General features: G+C 41.8%; 1 protein-coding gene across 2 annotated transcripts in view; it reads right to left on the minus strand.

Moving 5' to 3' along the window:
• Window positions 1–10,485: 10,485 nt before the first annotated feature.
• Window positions 10,486–17,604, minus strand: part of SORL1 (sortilin related receptor 1) — a 60,861-nt gene continuing 53,742 nt past the window's right edge. For both annotated transcript variants that reach the window (XM_083368729.1, XM_083368728.1), the window contains 10 exons: window positions 17,233–17,315; window positions 16,517–16,613; window positions 15,781–15,965; window positions 14,895–15,014; window positions 14,304–14,468; window positions 13,428–13,602; window positions 13,171–13,277; window positions 12,268–12,460; window positions 11,769–11,981; window positions 10,486–10,582 (listed from right to left, as the gene is read on the minus strand). In XM_083368729.1, coding sequence (XP_083224855.1) covers window positions 10,515–10,582; window positions 11,769–11,981; window positions 12,268–12,460; window positions 13,171–13,277; window positions 13,428–13,602; window positions 14,304–14,468; window positions 14,895–15,014; window positions 15,781–15,965; window positions 16,517–16,613; window positions 17,233–17,315 — 1,406 coding nt within the window. In that variant the 3' untranslated portion in view covers window positions 10,486–10,514. The remainder of the gene's footprint in view (window positions 10,583–11,768; window positions 11,982–12,267; window positions 12,461–13,170; window positions 13,278–13,427; window positions 13,603–14,303; window positions 14,469–14,894; window positions 15,015–15,780; window positions 15,966–16,516; window positions 16,614–17,232; window positions 17,316–17,604) is intronic.

The following is a 17,604-nucleotide window of genomic DNA, read 5'->3' on the forward strand; positions in this document are numbered from 1 at the left end:
CGGAGGAGACCGACCTTAACTTCATTCTGTGTGGAGAACATACATCTTCCAGGGTGGATTCCGGTAGATGACATCATGGAACCATAGAACCAAAGGATTGGAAAGGACCTTGTACATCTTCTAGTCTGACCCCTTGTCCAAGGCAGAAGTCCTTATATCATCACAGACAACTGGTTGTCCAACCTTTGCTTGAAAAGCCTCCAGCCATGGAGCACCCACTACTCCAGGAGGTACGTTGTTCTATTGATTCATCATTCTGTCAGGAAATTCCTTATTTCCAGATTGAATCTCCTTCTGATGAGCTTGATTTAACCATCGTTTGTTGACTGACCAGTCTGCATTTAGATGGGAGATGTTTTGGAAATCTGAGGGATAAGTGTCTAGGTTAGAAAGTAAAAAAAAAAAACACGACAACCTCAGAAAAGTCCAGTGGCAAACTACTTTTGATTGGCAAGAAAACTGCACAGACGTCTCTATGAAGTTGTCCTTAAAACTGAAGTGAATTGCACTTGGTTAGCTTATGAACAAGAAGTCTAAACCTTAAACCAGGAACGCACATGGATCAGAGCTCAGTGGAGAAATTTTCTTGGCACATCAGAATTACTTGCATGGAGATGGTTGCCTGGAGTCTCAAAGCTTCACTTCCTGATTTGGGGTTGATTAACATCGTTTGTCTGCTGTATTTGCATCCTGCTTTTTCTCCAGGAATTCAAGGTGGCTTGCATGGAATCCTCCTCCCTAGGTTGTAGATTGGACTGACTGAAAATGACTGGGATAGCATGATGGGAGGTAAGAGTTGAACCATGGTCTTGTAGACCAATACTTTAACCATACACTACCCTGACTAAAGTAGCCTCTTAGCAAGCCTTCTTTCCGCCCCTACATATCATGTGTCTCCATCACCTCCCAAAGCTCTCCCAAGAATGCTGACACTCCTACAACTCAAGTAAAGACCCAGTGGAATAACTAGTGTGGATCCAGATAGCAGAGATAGCTGGGTCCAATTCTTATGAAGTTTAACCAGAGTTAAGAAACCTAAACTGAAGTGGTGAAGCATCAAGAGAAGCAACCAAGATGTCAAGTAACAAATAAGTCTTATAATGAGGAGCAAAAAGGTGACATCCCAACCCCTTGAACTAATTAAATAGAATTCACAACTTTTTCTTGCATTTACAGATATCTTAAAACCTCTCACAATATGGAATAGCAATTGCACAGGTGATGAAAAATCACGGCAACGTCAAAGCCTACAGGGCTTTAGATTTAGAAGACCCACAAAATGGGCCATTTAGAGAAACAGATGGTTATTGGCAGCTTTGGAAGACCACAAACTGGGAAATGACCAAGGCCTTTGATGACAAACTTTTATTCCAAGCTGTCGTTATAGCTTTTGAAACTGAAGCTGGTGCGGTTTGGATATGAACTAAGCACAGTATGATTCCATTACTGCTTCTAGAAATCTTCTACACAGAGTTGCAAAACTCAGGGTTAGATCTTACCTAACCCTTATGGCCTGGGATCAGGTTACCTGAAGGACCGTCTTTCCCCAGTCATATCTACCTGAACCACCAGAGTGTGGAGGCAGGGCATGCTTTAGGTCCGTTCTCCTAAAAAGATTTCCTGGTGGGACCAAGAAGGGCCTTCTTTGTGGTGGCCTTCTCCCTGTGGAACATCATCCCTGCAGAGATAAGATTGACCGCCCATATGACATTACTTTGGAAGACCCTGAAGACATGGCTTTGCCAGGGGATCTGGGCACCCCAGAGAACATGGAACCCATCAAGTGGCTGATCTGATTGCTGTCACGGGGTGGGGTGTCACTGGTTTTTGTATTGAGGTATTGTCTTTGTAAAGCTGCCCAGGATCACCATGAGTGAGTTGGGCAGCCATACACGTTTTCTGAGTAAATAAATGAATAATCTATCCATCAGATAGTTTTCCTGTTTCCTTAAAGTGTGTTGGATTTCAGATTCCTATAGGGTCCATTCAGATATTCAGAGCAAAGCCCCAACATACCACGACCACCTGAGAAAAGGTACATCACACCTTCCCAAGTCGATACACCTTGCTTGGAACTGAAAAGTCATGTGTTGAGAATGCATGCTGTTTAATTGCTGAAAAACATTTCAATGCCCCAAATTCCTTTGAAACAACAATGTGGGTTGCTTTCTTTTGATTCCCCCCCCCTCAATGCAAATTCTGAGAAGATGGCATCTGCCAGTTTTATTTTAAAACAAAGGCACTTCCTTCTGGATAACCAAATATGAGGAATGCCTACAAACAAAACTGAAACCAAAGTGTGCTTGTTGAGGTCAACAATATTGCCTTGCATGACTTAAATGTTATTTCAGTCCTAGGAGTTTCATCTTCCACTGATTGCCTTATCCATCCATCCTTTTCCATCCAACTATCCATCCCCCAATCTGTTATGATCCTGGGCAACACACAAAATACACTGTACAGTCCCAATTAAAAAAAACCCCTCAAATCAGAAGAACCAACAACCATTTAGAGAAGCTGGGTCATCTTACAATGGGCCCTTCACTCATCCAACAACTCAGATCTGGGGACAGAGCCAGATTTTCATGGCTTCTTTAAACCGAGCCAGAGGGAGAGCTATATGAATCTTGGGGAGGGGGGGATGGTGTTCCAGGAGACAGAGGGCATTATTGAGATTGATTGAAAGGCCCCTTTCCTGAGGCCCACCAAATGACATTGTTTAATCATTGGGACCTGGAGCACGCCATCGTATGAACCAACAACTAGGTATGTTTAGCCCAGGGATCTTCAAAATTGGCCCTTTTATGACTTGTGGACTTCAGCTCCCAGAATTCCTCAGCCAGCGGGCCTGAGGCTGAGGAATTGTGGGAGTTGAAGTCCACAAGTCATAAAAGGGCCAAGTTTAATGATCCCTGCCTTGGGCTATACAAATGGAGTCGCTTGCATCCATCTTTAGTTTTGTCTCAGTGGAGAAGAAACCACAAAGAAAAATATTACAGAGAGTTAAAGCTATCAGGTTGGAAATAAACCTGCTCTAATGCAAGCCTCTTTACGCTCAAGGAGCTGTTCATATGCCCTTATGGCCCAGAATGCATTTGTTTGACAAGGATGCCAAGAAATTCAAAATTTTGGTGGTTATTTTGCACATGGTTTGCAAAGACATTTTAAGCATGGGCTGCTTTGATTATAAATCACCAGATCTTTTTTTTTCCTTCTCAAAGCAGTCTTTGTTATTCAATCACTGCGAGCAGAGACTCTCAGATTAGACAGCCTTTTGCAGGGGTCTTCAAACTTGGCCCTTTTATGACTTGTGGACTTCAACTCCCACAATTCCTCAGCCAGGCACACTGAGTCTGAAGTCCACAAGTCATAAAGGGGCCATGTTTGAAGACCCCTGGCCTTTTGGTTCAATCGACCCTACCTTTTATTTTCCTGACACTTTCAAAAATCCAGCGATAACCTGTTGATGGCATAATATGTGAAGTGCAACAAAAATGGTTCCATTGATGCCAATTGACCCCGCCACGTTTAAAATCTGGTTAGGAGGGGAGAGGCAATGGCTTGTCCTACTGTAACCGTATCATCAATATATCACAAAGACACGACGTGGAAAAACCCTGAGTATCTCGCCATCATCTCAAGTCCTCTTTGTGATTCAAGGTGTCCCTTCTGCATCATTGTCCTTCTCCTTTGACTTGGTAATTCTAATCTTCAAAGAGGAATCCAGACATGTTGGGCATCTCGGTCCAATATGTATATTCAGTTCCAGTCTGGTAATATTCCTTCCACAAAAGTTCTATTGTGAATGTCAAGTTGGAGCTCAAAAAGCTAAACAGCTGTCAAAATGTGAATAGGGGATCTTTGGCTGTTTAAGAACTCAGTCTCTCGTTTTTGCAGAGTATCATTTTTTTTAAAAAAAAGGGGGGGGAAGCTGCATTCTTATACCGGCTTCATTCAGACTGGGTTGGGTTAAACAAAATATTACAATAGCGAGAACTCATCTGGAACGAATAAGTTTTGGGGGGCCACCCAAAGTATTATCGAGAGAGAGAGAGAGAGAGAGAGAGAGAGAGAGAGAGAAGAGAGACCACTGAATCTGCAGAGGGAGAAATGTCTGTGCGGCCCCCTGGTGCATGCTGGTGGTACTGCAAAGTTTCTAAACGTTAATAATCCAGATTTTGCTTGGTCTGCACTTTAAGCAAATCTATCAAGGCTATTTTTTTCACCAAGAGTTGATGTCTCAATCCTTTACCATCCTCAATGCCTTTATTTTTCATGAGCAGCTTTTTATTTTATTTTTTTAAAAAATGGAAATGCTAAATGTGCAAAATGGAATCCCACCAAAAGCTGTTTCAAAGAGTCCCAATTTTCCGTTTTGCATGTTTTCACACCAGATAGAAAGCATTGTGATGTTATTCTGGGTCTCTTGGCTGCAAAGTGGGTTGTTCAAAACACGGCTCGTGGGTCTTTTGAGAAACAGAAGGGGCAGTAGCTTTGTTCTCAAGAGTGATGTCTCCTTTTTATTATTATTATTATTGCCAACATAGACTGCACGGGTTTTTTTTTTAAATAATGAAGTGGGGTATGTATATCCGTACGAAATTTAAACAATGGAAACTAGATTTGTAGCAGATTCACACCTCAATGATACTTCATTGTTTAAACTACTTGGATGACTTAAATTATGCACAAATCTCACCTATTAATATGCATGGAATACCAAGTTAATAGCACAATATGCAGTACTGATTTCTGCTTTTAATAGCTTGGCTTATTTTTTGGCAGTAGAGAAGCAGGAGAGTTGAAGGAAAAGTAGCCACAGATAGATCAGGATAGACCTAACCAAAACCAAGAGAAGAAAAGAAATTCATTTCAGGTGGCTGAATGAAGTAGGCAAGCTAGAATTATCATATCTGGGTAGCCAATACTGGGATGACCTCACCGTTTAGCAAAAAAAAAAAAAAAGAAGAAGAAAATCCTCCATTTTCTTGCAGTCTTTCAGCCTACATCCTAACGGTTATCCAGATGTTTGTAGCCCAGAGATGGTTGCCTTAAAAGTTAAATCTGAGACTTTTGTGTGTGCTGAGAAGTCAGCGTTTCTAATCTTCAATAACAGGGAGTGTTTTGACTTTAATTAGGAAGCACAAAAGCAAGCCCAAGGCTATTGGCAAGGAGATGAGGTGCATCACATCTGCTTTTTGTCATTTTGGGTGGATTTTTTTTTTTTTTTTTTGCTTTTCTTCCTTTGCTCTTTAGCACCACCTGCCGGATTTGGCTGTCAAACTGGCCACTGCCCCAAGGAAAACACTACTGGTTAACTCCGTAAACTTTTTTATTTCCAACCAAGGTTTATGTCATTTTGGCCTTTTTTGTTAGCCAATCTATGTTACGATGCTATTGAGGAGAGAGAGAGAGGAGAGAGACAGACAGACAGACAGACAGACAGAGACAGAGAAAGAGGATAGATGATATATAGATACAAATAGATTGAGATAGATAGATAGATAGATAGATAGATAGATAGATAGATAGATAGATAGATAGATAGATAGATAGTAGGTGGGTGGGTGGGTGGGTGGATGGATGGATGGATGGATAGATAGATAGATAGATAGATAGATAGATAGATAGATAGATCAATCAGCAACCCAAGAGAATTTGCAAGTTGGCTATAACTAATCCCACCAGACAAGAGCAACTCTGATGCTGCAATTGGTAGTAATTCATTTGGGACTAAGTGTTAAAAGGCAGAAGAAAAACACAATGTGGAGACACGAGATCTCAAGAGTCTGAAAAAGTAGTTTGTGTGCCTTTGGTGATGTTCACGTAACACACTAGACCTGATTAACCAACCAACTTTTGGAGTTCAAAGAATCCAAACAAAAAACTAACCCAATAATTTTGGTTCACACAACAGGGAGAATTGGAACGGTGATCAGGTTTTAGACATCGCAACCAAATCCTTGGTTCTCAACAAAGTCAGCATGGCTAAGCTGTCCCTTCCTTTCCTTTCTCCCATAAGGGGGAACATCCTATAGATCAGGGGTCTCCAAACTCGGCAACTCTAAAACTTGTGGGCTTCGATTCCCAGAATTCCTCAGCCAGCCATGCTGGGAGTTGAAGTCCACAAGTCTTAAAGTGGCCAGGTTCTAGATAATTTATGGCCCCTCATTTGTTGGAAAGAAAATTGAAGCTGGCAGATTCCAAAGTGAAGGTAGGTTCACGGCTCTGCCATCACATCTGTCCAGTGGAAATATCTCAAGACGTATTACAAGACTAAGGGCAGGAAGCAAAACCAACCATTGTCGATATGTTTACAACAATGAACACAATAAAAAAAACACAAGCCTCAGCAGAGTTTTGTGCATCGAACAATCACAAAAATATAAAATTTATTTAAAGCTGAAACTGCCTCTGCCCCACAGGTCTGATGGTGAGCATTCACTTAGCAGTATAAAGAAATGGTTCTTAGATTCTCTTTATCTCCAAACTGAACCCTTAAATCTGCTGTGATGATGCTATTCTTTTTTTTATTTTATTTTTGTATGGAGGAATCTAACTTACGGTGAACAAGTCAAGAATTACCAGGTATTCTCACTTGCTGAGGTTTGGCTTTGGAGTCACATCTTCACAGCTACAAATCCACAGCACCATCCAGTCAGCGAATGTTGTGTAGTGTGTGTAGAGGTTCTAGGCATATCTGCTATTGGGAAACGCTGCTAATGAGGCCTGCTTCTGAAAACCTCAGCTCAAACCAAGATCTTCCATCTCAACCATTTTACTTTAATCAAAACATGTATTTTGAAGAGGAAGTAACAGCAAGCACATAATCAATTTCATAGCATTTTTAAAATGAGTTCAACTGTGCTGCCGAGCTACCCCAGAGCCATTTTTAATTTTTTCTTTTGCTTCTCTGATTGTTGTTCTTCAAAATTAGGAGACATTGGCGCATCTAAGAGGGAACTCAAGGCATCCCCACAAGACAACCAATGTGGGAAGTGGCCATTCCTGGTCAAGGTGTTGAAAACAATAGATCAAAACTCCAGATGGAAACAAGGAAATTTGGGTCATCAGATTCCCAAGGCCCACTTTACCTGGGCAATGCTACTAGATCCTAACCTCCAGAGATTTGTGGTCCTCTTCTGAGATCTGAAACACGGAGAGTTCTAGGATCCAATTTGGGTTGGTTACTGGGACCAGAGGATTAGTCTTCTGAGCTTCCAGACTCATGCTGGATCCCATCTCAGGGAACTTCTCTCTACCGGAATGTGTGCTTTAGGCTATTCTATGCTTGGAAGAGCCCAAAGAAACACATTCTGGAGACAGAGAAGTTCCCTGAGGATGGGGGCTCCAGCACAAATCCGAAAGCTCAGAAGACAAACCCTCTGGTCCCAGCGACAGACCCAGATGGGATCCTGCAACATTATCCTGGAACGTGTATGTTGGCCTTCAACATACAGGTTCCGACACCGATCTGGAAATTTAGGGCAGAAGTAGGCAGTTAGGACTTCCTCGCACAACCGTTCTGGACTTCCACTGAATCAGCCTCAGCAACCACAGATGGTGCCAAAGGATTGTAGACGATGTGATCCAAAGCCTTACCTCCTCTGACCCTATACGCCTCTCCTCCAGTAAACATCTCTCTGCAAGAGTGGCGAATACCTGTAGCTCAGGTGTAGGATGAGGGTGAAAGTTCGTTCTCCAACCTTGTGGGTTGGTTTCCGAAAATTTCGTTATTAGGCTGGGTAACCTCTTCAGCGGAGCTTAGGGGATGCCAGTGTCGGTGCTCTTCTGTTTATAAGGGCTTCAGGTGTGGGTGTGTTAAGTGAGGGTCTTGTGATGGTAGGGTGACCTTAACGTACCACAAGACCTTCACTCAACACACCCACACCTGAAGCCCTTATAAACAGAAGAACACCAACACCGACATCCCCTAAGCTCCGCTGAAGAGGTTACCCAGCCTGGTAAGGAAACATTCAGAAACCAACCCAGAGAGGAAAAAACCTTCACCCTCAAACATCTATTTTCCTATTCCCCTCTGCTCCAACTTCATCTGTGATAGAAGAAAGGTGGGCCAAAGCGCTCAGGAAAACAAGTTTGAAGGACAATCTAAGCGTCCAGGGAGGCCCCAAAGGATCAGACCATTTGTGGAGCTTCAAAAGCATGGAAGTGTTTTAGTCCCACTCCAGAAGGTCCTGGAGAACATTTGAGGAGCCACTGAGTCTTCCAAAACACCACCGACATTGTTATGCAGAGCAATATAGTGTTTGCACTGATGGTTCCATTTCAATAAGGAGAAAGTCCCATTTCATAAAACGTTTTGTTTGTCAAAGGGGGCTGAACCCCACCAACCCCTTGAGGCTGCATCAGCGTCCACAGACTCCAGACAAAGCAATAAGAAAAACAGAACAAAACAGACTTGTTGAACCTTTTGTTTGTTTTTGCATCTATGAACACGTGCAAAGTAATCTGCAGAAAGCATTTAAGCCCTCAGTGTGACAACTTCGTAAGGTTTTACCCGCCTGACCTTTTACTTTCTCACAAAGCATGAAAAAGTATTCAGAGATGTATTTTTTTTCCAAAAAAAAAAAAAGGTTGTGTTTGTGTATTACTGCGGCAATCATGCCTGATGCAACTACAGGAGACAGAAAACAAACAGAACAATCCAGCGTTTTGCAAAAATAGATTAAAGTGTCGTGTTGCTAACCAACGATCATGTGCACGGCTGAGAATTTGGAACTCTGATCAAAAGCAGATTTCCTAATAAATTAATTGAACCGAACCCCCCCAAAAAACAAAACCCCAAACCCTCCTATAAAACATAATACAAATATTTTTTGTCTTTCGGTCAATGTAAAACCTTCAGGAACTATTCCTTCTCTCTTTACAGACAGATATAGATAAAATTATAGATTTCCTAAACATTTTTTTCAATAACTTTTTTTTTTTGCTTAGGAAAAAGAAACACACAGAGAAAGAAAACCTGAAGATGGTTGAGATTGATCCTGAGAGAACGAGGTCATTTTTAAGTAAACTCATAACTCTGGGGTATAAATTTTGAGCCAATGCCCCTGAAAACTTCAGGGTTCTGTAGCAGCAACGTTTCAGCGCATCTTCAGAGCGTTTTTCTCCTTTCACTTTTTTAGGAACCTTACCTATGCTTGGTGTTCATGTGGGCCAAAACTAGAGATTGTTGTCTGCTTCCAAAAAGTGAGAATCCAAATCATTAGAAGAATATCAGTGTTCTTCCCACAAGATTCCTACCAATCTCTGAATAATATTTAGTCAACTTGCAGAGGTCAAACTAGAAATAAGGGGCTGGCATCCTATGGCTGGCATGGACAACGGTTCAACGATGTCCAGTCTCTTGTTTGACTCACCACTTCAGGGTGCCGCCGATCAAAGAATGCCGATTGGTGACCCCCAGGGGGAGAGCGTTCTCTGTGGGCGCGCCAGACCTTTGGAACCGCTTGCCGGTTGAGCTCCGGATGGCCCCCGACCTTCGCTCCTTCCGGCGCGATCTCAAAACATTCTTTTTTGAACAAGCTGGCCTGGTCTGACGGGATGGGGTTGGGTTTTTAAAACTAGTTTTAACTTTAATATGTGTTGATTTTATGGGCATGATGTTTAATGGCTTTTTAATTTTTGTATTCGATTTTTATTGCGTATTGCCCCGTTCACCGCCCTGAGTCCTTCGGGAGAAGGGCGGTAGAGAAATCAAATTATTAAATTAAATTAAATATCAAAAGCTGGGGAAATGCCTGCCGTGGTCTAACCTAGGGGGAAAAAAAATGAAAGTGGAAATATTTGGGTCTCATGCAATGCCCTCCGTATTCAGCCATCAGCGGAACACAGGGCAACGGAGAACCTGACAATACCATTTCATTAGCACACGTTGCCAAAAAGAGTTCTCTTAAGGACAGGCGACTTTCCTTTGCTTTCCATCTGACGTCTTCAAAGCCAGGAGAACTGTCCCAAGATTCCCAACTAATCACAGGTTCTCAGAGGATCAGTCATTGCCAATGGGAAAGACCTCAGCGAATCGAAAGCTGTGCCCAGGAGGCGTAAGACTAAAGCAGGGGTAGGCAACCTTGGCTCTTTTATGACTCATGGACTTCAACTCCCAGAATTCCTGAGTCAGCTATGCTGACTCAGGAATTCTGGGAGTTGAAGTCCATGAGTCATAAAAGAGCCAAGGTTGCCTACCCCTGGACTAAACTGAAGTTTGGAAAAGAAGAAGAACCCCCAGCCACAGAAACGCTCCCTAATCCACCTGATTTGAAACTTCACAGCAGTGTGCTACAAAGTGTCATCGTTGCTTCTTTTTCGTTTTCGTTTTTTTTTCCAGCTGATACAAAAATAACGTCTTGCAACTCAAAAGTGCTTTTTAGTTTAGTTTTGTGTTTTTTTTTTAAAATAAACAGTTGACTTTTTTTTTCTTTATCAAATAAAATATTTACACCATTTTTGTTTTTGTCTGTTTGTTTTTGCTTTTCCGGAATCGGAAGCCTTCTTCACGCTATTACCATGGGGACGTCGTCTGAAAAACCCGTGATCATCGCGGCTTCGTCGTCTTCGTCTCCTGGTAAATCAAGCCACAAGGTGATTGACACTCAACGAGAATGAGAGACATTCAAGACACTAAGAAGTGTAGAGATGGGCATGAAGGACCACTGGGGGATCATGCCTACCTCCTCACTGCGATCCATAGAAGTTTGGAAAAGCTGAATAAAGGATGGTTAACTGAGGGATTTGAGGATTTGGCTCAGGAATTCTGGGAGTTGAAGTCCACGAGTCATAAAAGAGGCAAGGTTGCCTACCCCTGGTCTAACCTGTTGACTGTTTTTTTATTTCTTTTATGATACCATATTATGATCAGATGGTGGATCAATTTGATTATCACAGAGATCCCCTTACCTGGAATATTTGTTTATTTAATATAGTATTCTTGTTAAACAGGGATGGGAAAGCTTATAACTATTTGCAGACCCGTTATGTAAAGGGGAGGATAAATTATCAGGTTTTTTAAAAATTTATTTATTTTCAGCATTGAACCAAGGTGGATTCTTTATGTTTAATGTTAAATTTATTGGATATTTGGGTCATTCTGTTTTTGTTCTTCTGTTGGATGTATGTTTTTCTATTCTTCCATTTTGCATTTCATTCTTTTATAATAAATAATTATATAATTATATAGAAAATATGGCCTAATGAGACCACTTAATCCAGACTCAATAAAGGAACCCAACTTAAATCATTCATTCATTCATCACCCAAATCCAATGGACTCTGGAAATGGCTGAGGTGGAAATTTAACAAGCTGTTTATTAATATCCCAAAGGGAGTTGGATATGGTCTGGATATCAAGAGACAACTAGACTTCCTTTTTTTCATTTGAAGATGTTTCACTTCTCATCCAAGAAGCTTCTTCAGCTCTGACTGGATGGTGGGGAATGGAAGGATTTATATTCAATGCAAATGACCCGTTCTCTGCAAGGAGTATAAATCCTTCCATTCCCCACCATCCAGTCAAAGCTGAAGAGGCTTCTTGGATGAGAAGCGAAACGTCTTCAAAGGGAAAACAAGGAAGTCCAGTTGCCAAAAAACATATTTGAGACAACCATGACCTGGATGGATGAGAATCTCCATGGACAGTCCAGGTATTAATACTCAGTCCAAGTAGAGCAGACACAGACACAATTTGTGGCTTGATGTAAATCCAGCAGTGTTTCTGAATCACACCCAAGCATTCCTAAGACCTCACTTACCTAAATCATCTCCAGAGGAGAAAACGGCAGAGCCCAGTCGTGAGTTGTAGTGACTGTTGGCAAAGGCCGTGAAGCTATTTTGAAGTCTTCGGTGCCTCATGTACAGAACCACAAACCCAACGCCCACTGTCACTAGCAGAAGAAATAAGACTGGCACCACGATGGCAGCAACATCCTTTGATTTGCCCAATATGGATGCAGTGGCCTCTCTGTCTACAGAAAGGGGGAAAGGGTTGAACAGAGGGAAAGGGAAAAAGATGAAAGAACAGAGCTCACAGAGATTCAATTGATACCAAGAAGTTCTCCGAAAAAGGTCAAAGTCCTTCTCAACATGCTTTGTTGAGCAGAAGACCTGACGTTGGCCAACTGGAAGAAATATGAACTTGAGGAAGGATCCAAACTCATGTCTCTCCCGCTCTGCTCTTCTGGGGGGTCCAAACAGAAATGTGGTGGAGAAGCTGCCAGAAGTGACAAAAGGAGATGGAGACATTTCCCCTACCTCTTCCCATCTCACTGAAGAGAAGAGTTGCAGGCTCTCCACACATCTGCCCAACGTAGAGACATCTTGCTTGCACCGTGAAGGAGTAATTGTGGCCGGCCTTCAGGTGGGAAACCTTGAAGACGTTCTCCGTAGTGTTCCCCAGGTAAGATGTGGTGTTGGTCCCACTGTCAAACATGTGCACCTCATATCCCTGAAGGCGGAAAGAACACATTCATTTAAGGTGAACGGAAGTATTTAGAACAGGGGTCTTCAAACTTGGCCCTTTTATGACTTGTGGACTTCAACTCCCAAAATTCCTCAGCCAGCGTGCCTGGCTGAGGAATTCTGGGAGTTGAAGCCCACAAGTCATAAAAGGGCCAAGTTTGAAGTTCCCTGGTCTACAGCATAAGGTGACAGCATTCCCTCTCCTGGCTTCCAGAAAACCTGGTGGCATTTATTATTTGTTAAATGGCCCCTGTTTTGTTTTGTTGATGTTGTTATGTATTAAATTATTTTACTCTGGGCTAACTAAATTTCAAAAAGATTTAATGTTTTTGGCTGATTTTTTCCCCATTTCGTTTGCTGCCTAGAGTCCACTGGATTTGGGTGGCTAATACATTTAAACAATAATATTGCATTTGTGTATAATGCATCTATTTGGGCTTACTCTGTTATCTGAACTCTGACAGTGTGGTCTGCAAACCATGCTCTGCATATACTGTAGCCTTGTGCAAGGTAAATAAACAATAAGCCACAATCCTGTCAATGCAAATAAACAATAAACTACGATTCTGTCAACTGTTCCTTGGGGCGTTGTGTGAACACAAACCAGTTTGCATGCGAACCTGGAAATCCTTTGAAGAGGTCAATTAAATGCAGCAGGGAGAGAAAGAGTGTCATTGTTACACAACTGCAACTTACCCGGCTTTCATTAAATTGGCTTTCTTTTAAGGCTAAACTCTTCCAAAACAACAAGATGTGGTCATTTTCTGGTATAATCTTTAAAGCGTCAGGTGCAGCCAAGGAAACTGTAACAGAAATTGGAGAGGCAGGTGGATGTAGCAGGTCAATGTAATAGGAACTTCTTAATAAATGCAGGAAAAAAAGACCCATTGAATTCAATGGGGCACGCACTCCAGATGATGACAAGTTCAGCACTTAACACCACACACCCTTACCTGTGTTGATTTTCAAATTAGCTTCCTTGCTCATGTTTCCTAGCTGTATAACGATGTGGTATCTTCCACCAGGATCCAGTTTTTTGATGGTATATTCCACCGTGCTGTTTCGAGTCTTCACCTTATAGCTTCGATCTGTCTTTCTTATTAAATCTTTCACAGCCACTGCATACAGCTGGGGAGAAGCAGAAGAAACGAGGACACAGGAGATGCAATGTTTCTTCCAACATCCAGCACAAAATATTGTATTCCAGTCGGAGCATCTTTTTAGGAAGATTCTTTCAATCTTCACAACTTTAAGAGGTATGGACTTCTACTTTCAGAATTCCCCAGCCACCATGGCTGGCTGGGGAATTCTGGGAGTTGAAGTCCATGCAAGGTTGAAGGACAGTGCTTTAGGGAAACAGCGATCCATTGAGAGTTGGCTGAAGAAGGCTAGATCCTTTCTAGGACAGTATTGATTAATGGAATAATTAACCTTGGAATCAAAAGCTAGCATCCTATGTTGGACCCATCCTCTCTGGCACTAGGCATAGGCCCAGGGTTCCATGTTTATGGATCAGTTCACCAAACATGGGACTGGCATTGTGCCTTGTGAGGACCACAGACAACAAGGTCCCTGAGTGAGACGCAGGCAAATCCAAACAACTGTGACTGTATCTGCTCCAGATTCTTGATGTCCTCAATACATTAATTCTGTTTAATCCATTAAGGCTAACCATGATCCAAAGTCTTCCAATTGGCGCTAACAAGGTTGGACATATTTCCCGTCCTTTCCAAAAGGAGAAAGTGCTGCACCAAGATTGTGATCATAAGGCCCCCACCCATAGGTAGAGTCAATGTTGGGCCAATCTTGGACTGGGGCAACCCTCTTACCATATCTTGGTCCGGGGAATCATAAGGCGACTCCCATTTAATGATGGCGAATGTTTTTGATAGGTGGACAGCGTGAAGGTGCCGAGGGGGAAGGCGATTGTCAGGAATCATCTTCACAACAATATAATCTGAAGGTGGTCCTTGGTAAGGAGAAATAACTCTCACCTGGAGGAAACGAGATATCAGTAGAGCAATTCGCCAAAGGCACACTTCCTGAAAAGCACAATATGGATTTTCCAGATCACGAAGCATAGGCTGAATCTAACCAACATGGACTATTAGTTCTGGTTTAGCTTCTTTCCAAGCCCATGGTTTTCATTCTTCCATAACTTACGTTCCACCAACCACTCAATTGGAGAACTTGAATTCCACCATGATGGGAAGAAAAAAGCTCACTCTAAGCTAGTAGAGCACATTGGATAAATCATGGTTAAAGTACAGCTTAGCACAATGTTTGACCCCACCCAGACATATGGTAAAAGGATACCAGAGGAACAACTTTCAAATCTCCTCTCTCATCTGCATTTAAGTTAACTGAGTTGGGTTTTTGTAGAAACTGCCCAAAAGAATGAATTGAAAGTCTATCCTTACCAGGAATAGATACTGCTCATCTCTGTTAACAATCACAGTCATGTTGTGGAGAGTTGTGGTTGCATTGCTAGGATTCTGGTAGAGTTCCAGGAAAGACGTGGCATAAAAAATGCCATATATCTGCCCAGGGTGGAAAGGAAATAAGGAAGAATGAATAAACATGCTAATTCTGCTGTTCTGTGAATAACGTCCCAGAATCCTTTAGGCCCAGGGTTTTCAAACATGTTTGGTCCATGGAACCACTGAGTGGAAAAAAAAGTTCCCAGAATCTCCTAATCCACAAAATGGCAGCCACAGCATACAGATAGTCCTCAGTTTACAATCATACATTTACTGACCGTTTGAAGTTACAACAGCACTGGAAAAAGTGACTTATGACCGTTTCTCACGCTTATGAACGTTGCAGCCTCCCTGTGGTCCAAATTCAGACCCTTGGCAACTGACTCATCTTTATGACGGCGGCCGTGTCCCAGGATCAAGGGATCCCCTTTTGTGACCTTCTGACAAGCGAAGTCAATGGGGAAGATGGATTCGCTTAACAATTGCAGTGGATCTTAGCAACTGCAGCAAGAAAGGTCGTAAAATGGGGCAAAATTCACTTAACAACTGTCTTGCATAGCAACAGAAATCTGGGGCTCAACTGTGACTGCAAGTCAAGGACTACCAGTAAAACGTTTTTTTTTTTGGTCCAGGAAACAAGACCGATCCTTTCCATCTGAGGGATCCTCTCTCACACGCCATCTGTTTTTTGCGGAACTCCAGAACACGGCTCAAAAATACCTTGTTCCTCCACTCACCCACCCCCCAACAAAGGGACAACTCTCAACAACAGAAAGAACCACAGATCTTCAGCACGTGGGATGAATAGAAGAAGTCTCCTTTTTACCACATTCCTTGGCCCGCTCCAGTTGCATTCGACGGCCGTCTGGTTGACCGCTTTAGCCTTCAGGCTGGGGGGGAAGGGCCTCGTGCCGCGGGTCACCACGTGTGCGAAAGAGAGCGGGCTGTCCCCCAGTTCCGTCTTGGCCCAGGCGGAAATTTCATACGGCGTCTGAGCAGTCAAGTTCCTCACTGGGGGAAGGAAAAAAGGGAATTAGTTGGAGACAGAGGTTCTATCTATCTATCTATCTATCTATCTATCTATCTATCTATCTATCTATCATCTATCTATCTATCTATCTATCTATCATCTATCTATCTATCTATCTATCATCTATCTATCTATCTATCTATCTATCTATCATCTATCTATCTATCTATCATCTATCTATCTATCTATCTATCTATCTATCATCTATCTATCTATCTATCTATCTATCTATCTATCTATCTATCTATCTATCTATCATCTATCTATCTATCTATCTATCTATCATCTATCTATCTATCTATCTATCTATCATCTATCTATCTATCTATCTATCTATCTATCATCTATCTATCTATCTATCTATCTATCTATCTATCTATCTATCTATCTATCTATCTATCTATCTATCTGTATCCCCTGCATTGTTATATACTTGCCTCTGAGCACAATAAAAGGATTTGATTCCATGGCTAAGGGTGGACTGGGGACTGGATATCCCTGTTATCTGGTAATTTTGCTCAGATCATCTTACCTGTTTGGGCCGACTTCCCTCCATCTATAAAGAATGATCTTTTTTCTTGTCGGTGGGTGTCAAAAGTCCAGAAAATTTTCACAACGTAGCCATTCACCTGTCAACCAGCAGCATGAGAGGTACAAGACAGACAAATAAATACCCCATCAATTTCTGCGTGGTTTGGTTTTACACGAGTGGAAGAAAAGGGCCCCATCAACAAAAGGCAATTATTATTTTTTAATAAAGGAGAACCTTTATAAAAGCTGTTTTGAGAATACGGAAATATTATGATTATGAAAAAAGGGATGAAGGCAAGCAGGTCTGACTTCTCGTATCTGCTCGAGGGCCTTCACATACATTTGGGGGAAAATCACGGAGGCAAAAGAGAAAGGATCATTGTGAACAGAATTAGAATTCAGGTGAAATCAAGGAGGAAAGCCAATTTTGGTTAATTAGATCCTGGCCTCAATAATGTATTTATGTAGAATTAATATAATTAAGCATTCTTCTTCCCAGGGATTATAGACTGGTACTACAAACAAACAACAAACTGCACGCACGCACACACACACACACACACGATAATTTCTCTCCTAGCCTTCCCAAAATTCCAGTTTTGTTTTTATTTCCGATTGATCCCTCTTAGGAAAGGTAGTTGAGGGTGCAGCACTTGGGAACCAACCGTACACATTGTTAAAAGTGGCAATTAAAAAAAGAAGAAGAATATATCGCACCTGAATATTGGCGTCTAGTCTGAGGGTGAAGCTTATGGAGTTTTCATCGTAACTATCAATGTGGATCGTCGGAGGAGGAATCACTGAATAAGGTCAAAGGAGAGAAAGAGATTGAACATGGATAGATAAACAGACATCAGGAGACTCCAATTAATGTGCCCTTTCATTAATGTGCCCTTTCATGGACGATAGTCCCTTTTCAAGTCTTCAACTTATTATCAGGTGCTTAACATATAATATAATACCTATAGTACATATACATATAATACATATACTTATATATGTTAACATATACATATAATACATATATACTTATATAGTACATGTATATATATAGATATACATATACATATAACACACATACATATAATA

The sequence above is a fragment of the Vipera ursinii genome, assembly GCF_947247035.1.
Source record: "Vipera ursinii genome assembly, chromosome: 8".
Classification (NCBI taxonomy): domain Eukaryota; kingdom Metazoa; phylum Chordata; class Lepidosauria; order Squamata; family Viperidae; genus Vipera; species Vipera ursinii.